The sequence below is a fragment of the Podarcis liolepis genome (assembly GCF_965112155.1).
Source record: "Podarcis liolepis genome assembly, chromosome: 1".
Lineage (NCBI taxonomy): Eukaryota > Metazoa > Chordata > Lepidosauria > Squamata > Lacertidae > Podarcis > Podarcis liolepis.
Window position 1 is genome coordinate 15,571,233 of NC_139554.1, and position 15,453 is coordinate 15,586,685.

The 15,453-nt window shown below is 44.2% G+C and overlaps 1 protein-coding gene across 2 annotated transcripts in view; it reads right to left on the reverse strand.

Annotated features, from left to right (window-relative positions):
• Window positions 1-13,351, reverse strand: part of TRAF3 (TNF receptor associated factor 3) — a 49,662-nt gene extending 36,311 nt beyond the window's left edge. Inside the window, exons 1-3 of one of the 2 annotated variants that reach the window (XM_083518716.1) lie at window positions 13,231-13,351; window positions 6,334-6,592; window positions 326-377 (exon numbers count right to left, since the gene is read on the reverse strand). In XM_083518716.1, coding sequence (XP_083374842.1) covers window positions 326-377; window positions 6,334-6,572 — 291 coding nt within the window. In that variant the 5' untranslated portion in view covers window positions 6,573-6,592; window positions 13,231-13,351. Of the gene's footprint in view, window positions 1-325; window positions 378-6,333; window positions 6,593-8,153; window positions 8,264-13,230 lie in introns of those variants that run through there. The other variant, XM_083518717.1, reaches the window with a different exon arrangement.
• Window positions 13,352-15,453: the final 2,102 nt, after the last annotated feature.

A 15,453-nucleotide genomic window follows, 5' to 3' on the forward strand; every position in this document is an offset into this window, starting at 1 on the left:
GTTATGTGTGAATGGCGAGCAAGTAAGGAGACAGTTCATCATTAGCTGTCTGCTATCAGGAGTTAGAAGATCAGCTATAAGAATCCGGCTCTACCTGCTTTCCTGGGGGTCAGGTGGGCCCTGTTTTTGAAAAGGACAACCCATACAAGAACTGCACTCATGAAAAATTCTGGAGCAAGAGAAAAAGAGCTAGAAATGCATTTACACTGCAGAAAGTAAAGGCCAATTTCTTGTCTGAGATAAGCAAAGCAATCTAGTTTAAGATGCACAATAAGGTGGTTTGTTTTTGATTTTTGGGGGACGGGGTGGGGAGATGGAACTATACCTTATCTTTCACTATTGTTTCTTGACATGCTGTACATTTTGGAATTGCAGCGCTAGAAAAGAAAAACAACAACAACAACTGATCTCACACCAAAACTTTGTTTGCATACATGTAGCATTTCATATATGTTGACAATAAATTTAAACAGAGGTCAGTACATTTAAAAGGGGGGGGGGGAGAAAACTAGGCAAAGTTTGGGACCGCACTGGTCACAGAGGTTAAATGACACACATACACACAAAAAGCAGGCAGAATACAAACAATCAAATCAAAATGCACCTTATAAGTTGAATCCAAAACTTTCTCCTGTATGAAAGGGCAAAGGAAACATTGATCCAACAGAGGCTCCCCACTAGTGAATGGGAGCAGAGTGGCAATTTCTATTGGTTGTCCCTTTCCACTGCAACTCCCAGCACAAGCACCTATGCTGTTCCAGAAAATAGTCTCCCACAAGAGGTGGTGGACTCTCCTTCCTTGGAGGTTTTTAACCAGAGGTTGGATGGCTGTCCATCATGGATGCTTTAGCTGAGATTCCTGCATTGCAGGGGGGTGGACTAGATGACTCTCGGGGTCCCTTCCAACTCCACAGTTCTAGGATTCTACGACCCCCTCAACCCTCTGGGGCTGAGCATCTCAGGGGGCTACAAGGAAGAAAAGGACTCAGCCTCACATCCCATCCTTCCAGGACAAGGAGAGCTCTGCTCAGCGCAAGTCTGGGCCCAGACCTCTGATGTTCAGAGCACCTTTCCTTCAAGCAGAATTTTATTATTTCCCCTTCCTTTTTGTTTGTTTGTTTTGTTTAATCTGCATGAAAATCTCCTGGTATTAATCTCCTGGTATGCCCCACAGAGGACCTTAAGGTCCACAAATGACAACATTTTGGAGGTCACAGGTTGCAAGGTGATTAGATTGGTCTCAACTAGGGCCAGGGCCTTTTCAGTACTGGCCCCGACTTAGTTGAAAGCTCTGTCACAAGAGACTAGGGACCTGCAGGACTTGATATTTTTCCCCAGGGCCTGCAAGACAGAGCTGTTCCACCCGGCCTTTGGTTTGGACTCAGTCTGACCCTTATGTTTCCCTCCCCTTATGGTCTTGATTTATTGGCTACTTTTAAAATGACGCTGCATTTTAAATTGCATTTTAACCTGTATTTTAAATTGGTTTTCTTGTTCCCCCTATTATGTTTTTACTGTGATTTTATTGGTGTTAGCCGCCCTGAGCCCGGCTCTGGCAAGGGAGGGCGGGGTATAAATAATTATATTATTATTATTATTATTATTATTATTATTATTATTATTATTATTATTAACAGCTCAGCGAAGACTCCCAAGAGAGGTTGTGCCAGCTTCCCTTAACCAGGTCAGGGATGATGGGAGTTGCAGTCCTAAACAACTGGAGGAGGAGGCTGGGTTACACTATTTACGGCTATTATGAAAGTTTATGACAGTAAATGCCTGGACAGCTCAGTTGATTAGAGCGTGGTGCCGATAGCGCCAAGGCTGCAGCTTCAATCCAGCTGCATATTCCTGCATTGCAAGGGGTCCCCTTCCATCTCTAAAATTCTATGTTTTAAAAATGGGAAACCATAACTTTATTAATGAGGTAGCAAGCTTACTGTTCTGGGTCAACTTTTAAAAGCATGGCTATAAACAGTTGTTGTTTTTTAAAAAAAAAACCCTACTTGCGCCATAAGACTGTCTACCTGCAACACTGAGCCAAAGCTCTTACAAAAGCATCATAATGCTATTGCAATGCTCCATTCACAATCACTTGTCGGCTTTGATGCAACAAGAAGATTACCTTAAGAGCATAACAGAGTGAAAGCTTCCTTTCTTACTGACAGCAACAATGCTGGGAGATAAGGTTGCTTCGCAGCTGATGCCTTCATGCACACTGTGTGCACACGCCGTTCTTCATGCATGGAGGGGGGTCCACTCCCGTATAGCTCACTATGCTCCCCTGACAGCTGGACATGCACAGTGCTAGCACAGTGATAAAGTTGGGGGGTAAACCTTCCTAAGGGTACCTGCTGGCATCTCCCAAAGAGGTCCAACATCACTGCTCTTCTCCAAAGCTCCAGTGCATAATCTGTATGTGTGTTAAAGTTTCAGCCCAGATTGTCTGCCGCTCAATGGATGAGTAGGATGCTAGCAATTCAGTTGTGCAAAATGCAGCGGCAATTGCTGTTCTAGACGGTGCCCTTGCATCACCTATATTAACTACTTCAATTATAGCCCTTGATTACTCTAGTCAATTTAATCCTCATCTTTTAAATGCTGTCATGCTAACAGCAACACACTCCCTAACGTCTTAGTAGGCCCACAAGCTTAACATGAGTTAACAGAGTGATGCAGCAGCAAAAAGAAAAGAAAGCTAATGCTATTCTAAAGGTAAAGGGACCCCTGACCATTAGGTCCAGTCGTGACCGACTCTGGGGTTGCGGTGCTCATCTCACTTTATTGGCCGAGGGAGTTGGCGTACAGCTTCCAGGTCATGTGGCCAGCATGACTAAGCCACTTCTGGCGAACCAGAGCAGCGCACGGAAACGCCGTTTACCTTTCCACTGGAGTGGTACCTATTTATCTACTTGCACTTTGACATGCTTTCAAACTGCTAGGTTGGCAGGAGAAGGGACCAAGCAACGGGAGCTCACTCCGTCGCGGGGATTCGAACTGCCGACCTTCTGATCGGCAAGTCCTAGGCTCTGTGGTTTAACCCACAGCGCCACCCGCTATTCTAGGCTACATCAACAGAAGTACAGTGTCCAGATCAAGGGAATAGTCCCACTCTGTTCTGACCTGGTCAGACCACACCTGGTGTCCATTTCTTGGCACCACAATTTAAGAAGGATGTTGACAAGTTGGAGCATGTGCAGAGAAGGCTACCAAGATGATAAAGGGTCTGGAAACCAAGCCTTTATGAGGAACGGTTGAAGGAGGTGGGTATGTTTAACCTGGGTAAGAGGAGACTTAAGATGAGATGTGATAGCCATTTTCAAATAGCTAAAGGGCTGTCAAATGGAAGATGGAGCAAACTTCTTTTCTCCTGCTCTGGAGGATGGGACCTGAACCAATGAACCAAGTTACAAGAAAGCAAATTCCAACTAAACATCAGGAAGCGCTTTCAGATGGTAAGAGCTCTTAAGACAGCAGAATTGACTCCCTTGGAAGGTGGTGGGTTCTCCTTCCTTGGAGGTTTCTAAGCAGAGGTTGGATGGCCATCTGTCATGGATGCTTTAGTTGAGATTCCTGTGTTGCAGGGGGTTGGACTAGATGACCCTCAGGGTCCCTTCTACAGTTCTATGATCTCCACTGACTCTCTTCATTTCTTTCATCTCTAATTTCCCGTCACTTTGAGATGAGGATAATGCAGGAAACTTGTGTTCTGCATTAGAACAAATACCATTCATCTGATACTGTGCTATTGTCTCCTAGTCCTTATTGAATGCACTCAAGCATCCTGTTTGCTCTTTTAAACTACTGCTGCATACTGAGCAGTAATCTTCGCTGGGCTGTCTTCTGTGGTTCTTGTCTCTCTATCCTCAGATGACCCAGAGAGAGAGAGTGCTAAAGGCTCTACGGCATAATCGTTATATTCTAACAAGTACACGAGAACCGAGAATGGAATTGCTTTCCACCCACAGCTCCAAACCCAATGCAGTGGCACGCTCTCCATTCATTTTAACAGTCGGGAGTTGGAAATGGAAGTGGAGCCCACACAATCACTGCAAACAATGATTCTAGAAGAATTATATAGAAAGGGGTAATGGTATGCAAACAACAATGCACGAGCAGCGAAACACCACAAAGCCATTTACTTTTTGCAGCTTTCAGGTTATTTGAAATTCATATTGTTATTTCATTCACACACACACACACACACTTTCAGAAGGCCATTTGCTTGGTACAACACAGAAAACACAATTAACATTCAATCACATATCTAAACATCTTAGGGAAGTAGACGTCCACCAACTTAGCATTTTGGATTACAAGTCTCATTCTTCCCAAATTGATTTCATCATAACAGGAACCTCCCTCCCCCCCATCTTTCACTTTACCTCATCTAATTATTATTATTATTTTTGCCTCCCTCTTATCAGCTGTTAACAGCGTGAGATGACAGAATTCTACTACGAAAATCGTGTGTGTGTGAAGGGACCCCTGACCGTTAAGTCCAGTCGTGACCGACTCTGGGGTTGCGGTGCTCATCTCACTTTATTGCCCGAGGGAGCCGGCGTACAGCTTCCGAGTCATGTGGCTAGCATGACTAAGGTGAACCAGAGCAGCGCACGGAAACGCTGTTTACCTTCCCGCTGGAGTGGTACCTATTTATCCACTTGCACTTTGACATGCTTTCAAACTGCTAGGTTGGCAGGAGCAGGGACTGAACACTCACCCCATTGTGGGGATTCGAACCGCCGACCTTCTGATCAGCAAGCCCCAGGCTCTGTGGTTTAGACCACAGTGCCACACACCCAATATACACAAACAACTTTCATCTCTAATATATCCTGCATTTCATGGGGTTGGACTGCATGGGCCTTTGAGTTCCCTTCCAGCCCTATGATTCCATTATACACATATCCAGGAAGAAATAACTAGACTTTATCCTTTATTTGCAATAAAACAGCACTTTTGTAGGACTCAGTAAGATTTGTTTCTGATGCCTGCATATTTACAGTGATGGATCAAGAAGGACAAGAAGCCTAGGTGCTGCACAATGAGCTTAACAGCAGTAGCGAGCAATTAACAACTGCCTAAAACAATATTGCAGCCCATCATTCCAAAAGCTCAGAGCCACTAGGAAGGCCCTAGGGCTTGGTGTCTTCTTCACTTCCCTGTTTTCTTCTACAGCTATATAATTGTTGACGTGGATGTTTCATATCTATCCGGCAAAATACGAAAATGTCAACTCCTTCGTTTCTCTGGACTATTTCTGAACCGGCAAATAATTTATGGTAATGTTATCAGCATCAACTTACAAGAGATGCAGTTTAAAATTAGCTACTCTCTCAGGTGTTTCAAAACTCTTTCTTTGGTCTTTGGGGAAAATATAACCCCATTCTTTCCAACTATCTGTCTGTCATAAAGTAAAGGTAAAGGGACCCCTGACCATTAGGTCCAGTCGTGACCGACTCTGCGGTGCTCATCTCGCTTTATCGGCCGAGGGAGCCGGCGTCCAGCTTCTGGGTCATGTGGCCAGCATGACAAAGCTGCTCTGGTGAACCAGAGCAGCACACGGAAACGCTGTTTACCTTCCCGCTGGAGCGGTACCTATTTATCTACTTGCACTTTGATGTGCTTTCGAACTGCTAGGTGGGCAGGAGCTGGGACCGAAAGACGGGAGCTCACCCCGTTGCGGGGATTCAAACTGCCGGCCTTCTGATCGGCAAGTCCTAGGCTCTGTGGTTTAACCCACAGCGCCACCCGTGTCCCTCTGTCTGTCATAGAACCACACAATTGTAGTGTTGGAAGGGACTGTGAGAGTCATCTAGTGGTCCAACCCCTTGCAATGCTGGATTTTTTTGCCTAATGTGAGACTTGAACCCACAGCCCTGTAATTAAGAGTCTCATGGTCTACCGACTGACCTATCCAGTCTGTCTTCTCTCTCAGTGGCATGTATCAAGCACTAACTAAGGAGCAAAGGAGTTTTGGTTGGCCTTCCATGGTCAACCAAAATGTATGGTTCCCCTAAGTGAGGTGGGGGGCAGAATCTCATACCTGGTGTCACATAGAGCACTATTTTCTGGAATGCCTCTGAAGTCCAGAGTGAGGTCACAGGGGAGCCCACTTTGACCCAATTAAAAAATGACTGGTGAGCTCATTTGTGGATTGCTAGATATGAAACTAGTCCGGGTGTTTGCTCTTTACTTTATGCATACATATTCAACATGCAAAGTTACTTCATGCCTAGAACTTGACCACGAAAGGATTTAGGTTAGAAAGCCAGCACTTTGCCTTCAGTACCGTTTTACCCCATTGAAACAATACCAAGAAACACTAACCTTAGCAAAGCATTCATACAGGTCTCGCAATACCGATGCCCACATTCTGTCTGCTTTGGATTGCACAAAATGAGGTGGCACTTTTCGCATTTGTATTTGTCCTCCACTGCATTCACAAATTTCTCTTTGTAGCCACCTTGTTCGGGCACGTAAATGGATGGCACTGGGCTGCGGTCGGGATTTGCCTTTTGGACCAGTTCCACTGACACCGGGGGATCTGTTTTCTTGCTTGTGTCCATGTTGCAGTTGATAAATATTACTAAAAGAAAACACATATGCACACATGCATGAAGAGAGAGTCTTGTACCCACACAATTCAGATGAGAAACAGATGCGTATTTCATGCAAACATTTGTCTGAGGTTCCTCCAACATCATGAGCGTTGGAACATATTGAGTACACAGAAATATGCAAAAGCACTTCCCTCTCCTTCCTTTGAAGAGAAAGTGCACACATGCAGATTCACTACAAGCTGCAGCAGCAAGTGGTGATTTGCATGCATGGAAAAACAGCTTCAGATAAAATTCCCATATCATCTATCGCCTCAAACACAATGCTTCTCCAATGAGGTTGTTCCAGCATTCAGTTGCAAACGACCAAATGAAAAGTCACCAACTTGTGTCTTTGGTGGGGATCCTGCAGCCCTGATTAGGTCCATCAGACCGCTTACCTGAAGCCACAGTCACCTGCCCTACACCTGACATCAGGTATTATGTTAGGTGTGGTGCAGATAAAGACGCAGTTCCCTGCCGAAAGGAAGGTTTGAAGGCAACTGCAAAGTCATTCCTTTTATTCCAAACTACACTGGCAAAAGAAACGCATCACCTGAGTCAAGGTGATGCAAAGGTATTGACAGGTGGGTGGCCAGGATGCAGCCCACCAACCAGATCCAGTGCCTCCACCCCAACTTACACTGAAGATGTTGGAATTTGATATAGGTGCCTAGTCTGAAAGTAGTAAGAACCGATTAAGCCTGAAATATACTTATTTTATCTAAAATATTTATACACCACCCTTAGAAGCACACTCGTTCAAGGTGGCTTCCCAAAAAAATGCCAATTAACAATACAGGCCCAATAAAATTAAAATAAAATAAAATAAACAGGCCAGCAATTGATATGACTTAGGCCTCAAATATCTGAACAGACAGCTTCTTCCCTACAAACCCTCCTAGGTTGTAAGGTCAACAGAGGGGGTCTTCTGGGTAGTCCCACATCCCTCAGAAGTTCGGGAAGGGTGGCTGTGAAGAGGGCATTCACTGTGGCAGCCCCTGAGTTGTAGAATTCTCTGTGTCTTCAGAGCCCATCCTATTCCTGTGTCTGTACTGCGTTTCAACCGTATTTATAATTCTGAATTTTAAACTCCTGTCATATGCCCCAGGACCTGCTGGTGAAGGGCAGGTAATAATCATCAGCAGCATCCCAAAACTACTAAAATATGACCAAAAACCCCCCCAACGATAGCCAAAACCCTAAACTAAAAACACCTTCTGTGGAAAGCCAGCGAGGAAAGATGGATTCTCCGACATTTTCAAAAGGCCTAGAGTGCTGGGTCTGCTGGGGCCCAATTGGCAAGATCCTCAATGAAGCTGGCAACACTAAAAACCACAAGGAATAGCCAATATTCTCCTTAAGCTCATTCACAGCTCCAAAGAGTATGGGTTGTTACGAAGACAGCGAAGAACAATAGAAGCAGTAGGCTATCTACTCTGTAGCCTCCATTGCCTCTAGCCTAGCACATTCTGTCCGAGAATACGGTGTTAGGGGACTGAAATACAGTAGCTGTCAACATACTACTGCAGAAACATCTGACCTGGTTACCTCTTGTTTATCTCTCTCCCTGGCCTTCCCCTTCTGTCCCAGTTCCATACTTCAGTCAACTCAGAATGCCTTGCTCTTAGATCAAGGTTGGCCGGTTCCTCAGAGGCGATGTAACAAGATCTTCTTACAACTGACAGCTAGAGGGCATAAATTAAATTTCCTGCCATCACAGCCTTCCCAACAGTCTGCGCTGTCACCAGAATGCCTTCCCTCCTGACTCCAGCCTACTAAGCATTCCCGGAGGGCGAAGAAAAATCACATTTCGAGCCGAGAAGGGTAAAAGAACCAACGTACATCTCCACTGCACCTCAATGGCTACAACCTTCTTGGATCCATTTCTATTCCCTCTGTTTAAATTATTGTGAGCCACTCTTGACGCTGGTCCCTAGACATAACTTAGCACGCCCTTGGTGTTAAGCAAAGAACAGTAGCAAACAGTTACACACTGCAATAGATCAAAGCTTATATTAAAAGCCGTTATAGAATTCCCTTCCCCTCATGCCAAATCCGAGAGTGCACGGCCATTTTGTTTTCCAAGACGTTTAATGGCTGCTAACTTATTTTAATCAGGGCTTTGGCTATGTTAACTGCTTCCCAAAGAATCTGCTGCTGCTGACTCGAATAGCTACTTATTCTTTTTTATCGCTTCTTTTAATTTTAAAAAAATTAGTATTATTGCTTCTTTTTAATTCGTTTGCAAAGTCAAAGGAAAAAGAAGAGGGAAGAGAACTTTTTAAAGAAAATTTTAAAATAGTATTGTTATTACTTTTGTGTATTTTTATTTGAAAAAAAATATATATTAAAAATCAGTATTTGTGGTTTTTAAAGAAATTATGGAGACTTCACAGAATGTAAAATGTTATAGGAACTTTGAACAGAAAGGCAGGATAGAAACTATGCAAAATAAATAAATATAGCTGATAGATTATGGAAACAAACAGCAAACTCTTTATTAGAGGAGAAGGCTTTCTACACCAAATGGAAGTACTCACTATCTATCCAGATATACTCTCTTCAAATCCCCTGCTCTCTCCTTCTTAAAGGTAAAGGTAAAGGACCCCTGACAGTTAAGTCCAGTCGCAAAAGACTCTGGGGTTACGGCGCTCATCTCGCTTTACTGGCCGAGGGAGCTGGCGTTTGTCCACAGACAGTTTTTCCAGGTCATGTGGCCAGCATGACTAAGCCGCTTCTGGTGAAACCAGAGCAGCGCACGGAAACGCCGTTTACCTTCTCGCCGGAGAGGTACCTATTTATCTACTTGCACTTTGATGTGCTTTCGAACTGTTAGGTTGGCAGGAGCTGGGACTGAGCAACGTGAGCTCACCCTGTCACGGGGATTCAAACCACCAACCTTCTGATCGGCAAGCCCTAGGCTCAGTGGTTAGACCACAGCGCCACATTTTGCAAATGCTTGTCAGCCAATATACACCCAAACCCATTTCTGGTAATATAAGAATTCATCAATATCCCATTCATACACAAACTTCCCTTGCTTTGCTTGGGTTGCCTTTCAATGGCTAACCTTGTCTAAGATTAATTTTTTTCATCGAATGTGTTTAAATCAGGACTACTCTGCCGGAGAATAAAAAGCTGGGTTGTTACACAGTGCTTGGATCAAATACTGCATCTGGCTCATGCAGAATCTCATGCAGAATTCATGTGGCGCTTGAAGTGTGGGTATTTCTGCAGGAAACTGGAGAAAACCCAAGCGCTGGTCACTAAGAAGGCAACTGTGATCCGCCGCACGTTCAGCTTATGTCACTCTTTGCCTCTGAGGCTCCCGATCCGGCGCTACCTGTTTTATGGCGGGGCAATTTCATTTTAACATTCTAACACAAGTGCACCCCCCAGGACAATTGCTCATTCGAGTTGAATCCGATTAATAGTCCTATGTTGCCTTAGAGCTAGGGCGCAGAAACTGATCCAATCATAGGACCAGATCCTTATTTCCTCAAACTCCAACTCTGACAAACCCCTGACTGACACCTGTCAAAAGTTCAAAGGAGGGGGAGTTACAGCAACCTCCTTCCGAGATGCTCCCTGCAATTGCCCACTGGTTGATCAAAACTTGGACTAGAGACAGGGAAAAGCTTATTGAAAACGGAATATTTTCTCCTCTGCTGAGAAAGCGGTTTGTATTTAATGGACTTCCTCCAGTGCCTGGAATACAAACTCCTTCCTCTGGGAAGAAAGAAAAAGATGCTCTGTTTTCCTTTTCCTTCCAAAGGTTGCAGTTTGTATTCAAAGCTCTGAAGGAAGCACCGTGAATGCAAGTCGCTTCCTCCACACACACACACACACCCGCTATGCTAGGGAGTTTCCAGAGGATTACAGCAGTTTATCCCAGCTGATTTGGGCAGCTTTGGCTGTGCAGGTCTCTCTTAAAGCTCTGACAGTCAGCAAGGCTCTTCAAGGAGCATTGCAAAGGGGCGTGCAGACTTTCTGGGCCCAGCCACGAATTTACCTGTTCCACACCTGACATCACATAAGGCATCAGGTGTAAGGCTTGTGGCCATGTCTCCCTGGTGGGCCAAATGGGAAGGGCCTTATGAGGCCGGCAGGTCAAAGGTACCACACTCCTCTCTTACAAGTTAACAGGCAGTGTATAACTTACATTTCAAAGAAAATAAAATTATTTACTTCTAGTCCCTTTTTGTGGAAGAAAGGAGTATTATTTATTAAATTTGTATACCACCCGATGCACACAGGTCTCAGGGCAGTTCACAGCATAAAACCGCAATATAGAAGCATAAAATACATGATAAAAAATAAGAACAAGAACAACCCAAGACAGTCATACTTCATGTTACATTTGCTTCATGTTACGTTCTTTCAGGCTGCATCCCGCGGCGACCCGGAAGTACCGGAGAGGGTTTCACCGCTCGCACATGCAGAGAGCACAAAATGACATCATGCGCAGAAGCGCCGAATCGCAACCCGCGCTTGCGCAGATGCGCCGCTGCAGGCTGCACTCTTTTCATGTTGCGAACAGGCCTTCGGAACGGATCCCGTTCGCAACCAGAGGTACCACTGTAATTCCTCCATCCCCAGCACATTTTAAAAGGGCATCAGATGTCAATCAGCCAGAGGCCTGGTTCAAGAGGAAAGTTTTTGCCAGGCGCCTAAAGTAAAATGAAGGTGCCAGGTATGCCTTCCTGGGGAGAGCATTCCACAAATGGGGGGCCACTGCAGAAAAGGCCCCGTTCTCATGCTGCCACTCTCCAGACCTCTCATGCTTAAACAGCTGTGCTTAAATGAAGCTGCCTCATAATCTGCCCTCTCAATCACCTATCCCATATATAGCAGGATATTAGCAGACCTGAAGCTCTTTTACAAGAGCATTTTGCAAAATCACACCAAAGCAAGATTTTCTGTGAAAACTGGAGAAAGCATATATATTCAGTTTCCTCTAGTCCTCTTCACTACTGCTGCCACCCCTTGGTTTTGCAACATCTACTTGTCTTTAAAAAAAAATAATACCCAAAATTTCAAGAAGAACGGTAGACGGGACAAAAGCTGTCCCTCTTCCTCCAATTTTCCACTCCCAACTACAATCTTTCAAGCTTGCCTTTCATTTAAAAAATAAAATAAAGGAAATTGAGATCAGGAGGAAAGAGATCAGGAACTGTGCATCATGTATGGTTTGGCCCTGAGAAGAGGTGGGCAGGTCAGCGGATGATTTAGGGACTCATCAGAAAAGGTTGTTAAGAATTCACCTGAGCAGATGAGATCACCAAGAGAAATAAGCGTGGGCTTAACAAGTTTCTCCACTCCTGAATAAAGCATAAATTGGGGAAGAGAAGGTGACTAGAGAAGGCGATGAAGAAATGGTTTTACAATTTGAGGAGAATTACAGAGAGCGCAGGATGTCAGGGGCAGAAAGAGGACAGTCATTCAATGTTTAATAGACAAGCAGCAATCAAAAGAAGAAAGAGGAAAATAGCACAGACCCCCCCCCCCCCAAAAAACCCTCCCAAATAGCAGTATTTTGTCATATGGAACTGAACAACTTGATACAAAAAGTGGTAAAACACTGCTATTTGGAAGTTTTTTGCTACTATGTTTTTTTATAAGTGCCTATTCACAGAGGCTCAGAACCAAATTCAGAAAGAGCAGACTACGAGGGCTTTCTGTAAGCTTTAGGCAGCTTGATTGTCAGCTGGCAAATCATGTTTCCTATCAACTCAAGACATGGCTCCTCAGGGTTCCATTTTATGAAACAGCATATATTGGCTATCGATTTCCAGAAAACAGCCAGAAAAAAATGCACCAGTAAGCTATACCTCAGCAGGAAGTCGTGCTGACACACTAAAGACTTTGACAGGAGGCAGAAAAGTAATGCAAGGTGCCCAGGAGGAAGAGATCTTCACCCAGGTGTCACCCTGGACTATTGGCTGCGATGGGAACAAAAGGGTGAGTTTGTCCACAAAATTCAGAACCGACTAAAAATATGAATAAACAATTCAGTATAATTTGAACACTACACTTACAAAAAAATTAATCCACAAAATGAAAACTTTGCACTCATATAAAGCTATGGTTTTCCCAGTAGTGATGTATGGAAGTGAGAGCTAGACCATAAAGGAGGCTGATCACCAAAAAAATGATGCTTTTGAATTATGGTGCTGGAGGAGACTCTTGAGAGTCCCATGGACTGCAAGAAGATCAAACCTCTCCATTCTGAAGGAAATCAGCCCTGAGTGCTCACTGGAAGGACAGATCCTGAAGCTGAGGCTCCAAGACTTTGGCCACCTCATGAGAAGAGAAGACTCCCTGGAAAAGACCCTATTGTTGGGAAAAATTGAGGGCACAAGGAGAAGGGGACAACAGAAGACGAGATGGTTGGACAATGTTCTCGAAGCTACTAACGTGAGTTTGACCAAACTGTGGGAGGCAGTGGAAGACAGGAGTGCCTGGTGTGCTCTGGTCCATGGGGTCACGAAGAGTCAGACACGACTAAACGACTAAACAACAACAGTATGCCGCTATACCACCAATATTCTTGTTTCCCTAGACAAAATTTATTCATTAAATTTGTATACCACCATTTCTCCCAAAAAGGAGCCCAACAGCTTACCTGTATAATGGCAGACGAAAGGGGCAAGGACATCTACGTTCGAACAGAGAAGAAAAGGCAACAAAAAATGAACTGCGAATCCGTTTCCCAGTTGATACCGTCAAATGTTGACTCCTGTAACCTAAGACACAGAAGAAAACTCAATTTAAGTCCACGTGCAAAATTGAGATTGAATTTAAAATCACAAAAACCTCTGGAGAGTAGCGATAGAAGGACTTTGTGGAATTTGGTTCTCTTAATTTCTCGTTTTTCCACGCTTAAAAATCCAGTTTCCCACATTTCCATAGCAATCAGCATTTTATTTTTTAAAACCCCCATGAAAACTGCATACATATTTTTAACTAAGGCACGTGTTTTTGCAAGCAATTTCCCCAGAGCTTCTCAGGGCAGACAAGGCGGCGAGGAGCAAAATGTGCCCCCTAACAAATGAACCTGGGGCCACCAACCCTCTGGCCCTCCCCACACAATGTCATTGCATAGATTTATTGATGACAAACATCCTAGCAGAACATAAAAGGACAATGTCTTGCAAAAACGAAACAAAAAAAAAAAAACCCCTGATACTTTTCAATCAGATGCCCAAGCGTACTTTGTACTTGGCAAGCAGGAGAACAGATTTTTATTGATCACTAGCAGTGCTACTTCCAGCACAGTTACAGATCTTGATCAAGACTGATAGGTTTAGGTGTGTGCTTTATGAATGTCGTTTAGGAAAGCAGGTCACAGGACCAATGAATCATGTAGCCTCGCAGCTTTGCATATCTGGCTCACATTATCCTTCATGGAGCCCCATGACGAAGACATGCCCAGGCATCCTGAAACACAACGGCAAAATCGACACCTCCTAGTTATAAAACAGAAGAAGCAGCTGCACCTTACGCAGGAAGCACTAAAAGTTCAAAAGGTCTCACTTGTGAATAACATATTCACAATCTCACCTCCCTTTCCCCCCCACGTTCTGTCAGAATTGCTTTTCTGCAAGGGGAAGAATTTGAATTGTCACAAGACATGCATCTTCCGTGCTCCACTCTGATGTATGTGAGTAAATCGAGATAGCAGCAGTGCCAGATTTACATATAAGCTAAACAAGCTATAGCTTAGGGCCCCACTCTCTTGGGGGGCCCCAAAAAACTGAAAGGGGGGGGAAACTGGATGTACATTTCCAAAATATAAGATAAAAAACAAAATAAAACCTACGTACAGCAACAGTGTTTTGTGTTGTGTAGGCTCTTATGATGTAAGTAATGGGCCCCGCCTGCTAGCCTGCTCCCTAAAATATCACTGGTTTGCTCATTTCTATATATAGGGTGCCTACATTCTGCATGGACTGGTTGCATGGTAACATGTGGCAAATGGCTTTAGATACCTATCAGGTCCATAAATTACCATATAGTATATATTCAAAACAAAAAAACAGTAGCAATTTGTTGTTGACAAAGGACAGCTGGACATATAAAGGGCCCCATTACCTTCAGTAGCTTAGGGCCTCATCAAACCTAAATCCGGCCCTGGCTAGCATGCAATGTTGCAAGCCCAATCGAAAGGACATTGTTATGTTTGCGGATGAACTAACACACCTCTGCTTGCCCAGGTAAGGATCAAGCCTTTGCCAGCTTTCGACTGAAATGCATGTTTAAAAGCCTAAGCTTTCTCAACAAGTCTTGTTTGAATGCTTTCAAAACAGCTTGGAGGGCGCGAACAAACCACTCTCCACTTTCCCATCTCTTCCTGCTACGAGGTCCCAGAAAACTGTATTTAGGGCAGAGAAGAGATGGGTTAGGGCAGGTTAGATAGCAGCAGTGAGCACTCCCCAAAACCCTAGCTAAGTGGCATTTCCTGCAAGGAATGGGACCCCCAGTCCCAGAAGCCCCAACAGAAATGACTTAATAGCATAAGCTTTGCACCAGGGATTCTAAATGACCTTTGGAGGATACTTCGAACAAAAAATTGCTTTTTTTGTAGCAGAGTGTGCCAAGAGCAAAACAATACTGTAGGTTTCTGTGTGTGTTTAATGGCTACTTCTGAAAGACGCTTAAATCGTGTTACGGGGAGAAACTGGGCTGCCTCCTTGTACTTAGTCCTGCAATAAGTTTCTCTAGTGCTGCAGATACAGTGGTGACTTTCTAGTAAGTATAAATTGCCCAGCTTGACATCCTTGCCTTCAACATTTTAGGTTATAGTTCATTCCAAGGGATGCAGTAATCTTTCTACCCACCCTTCCCA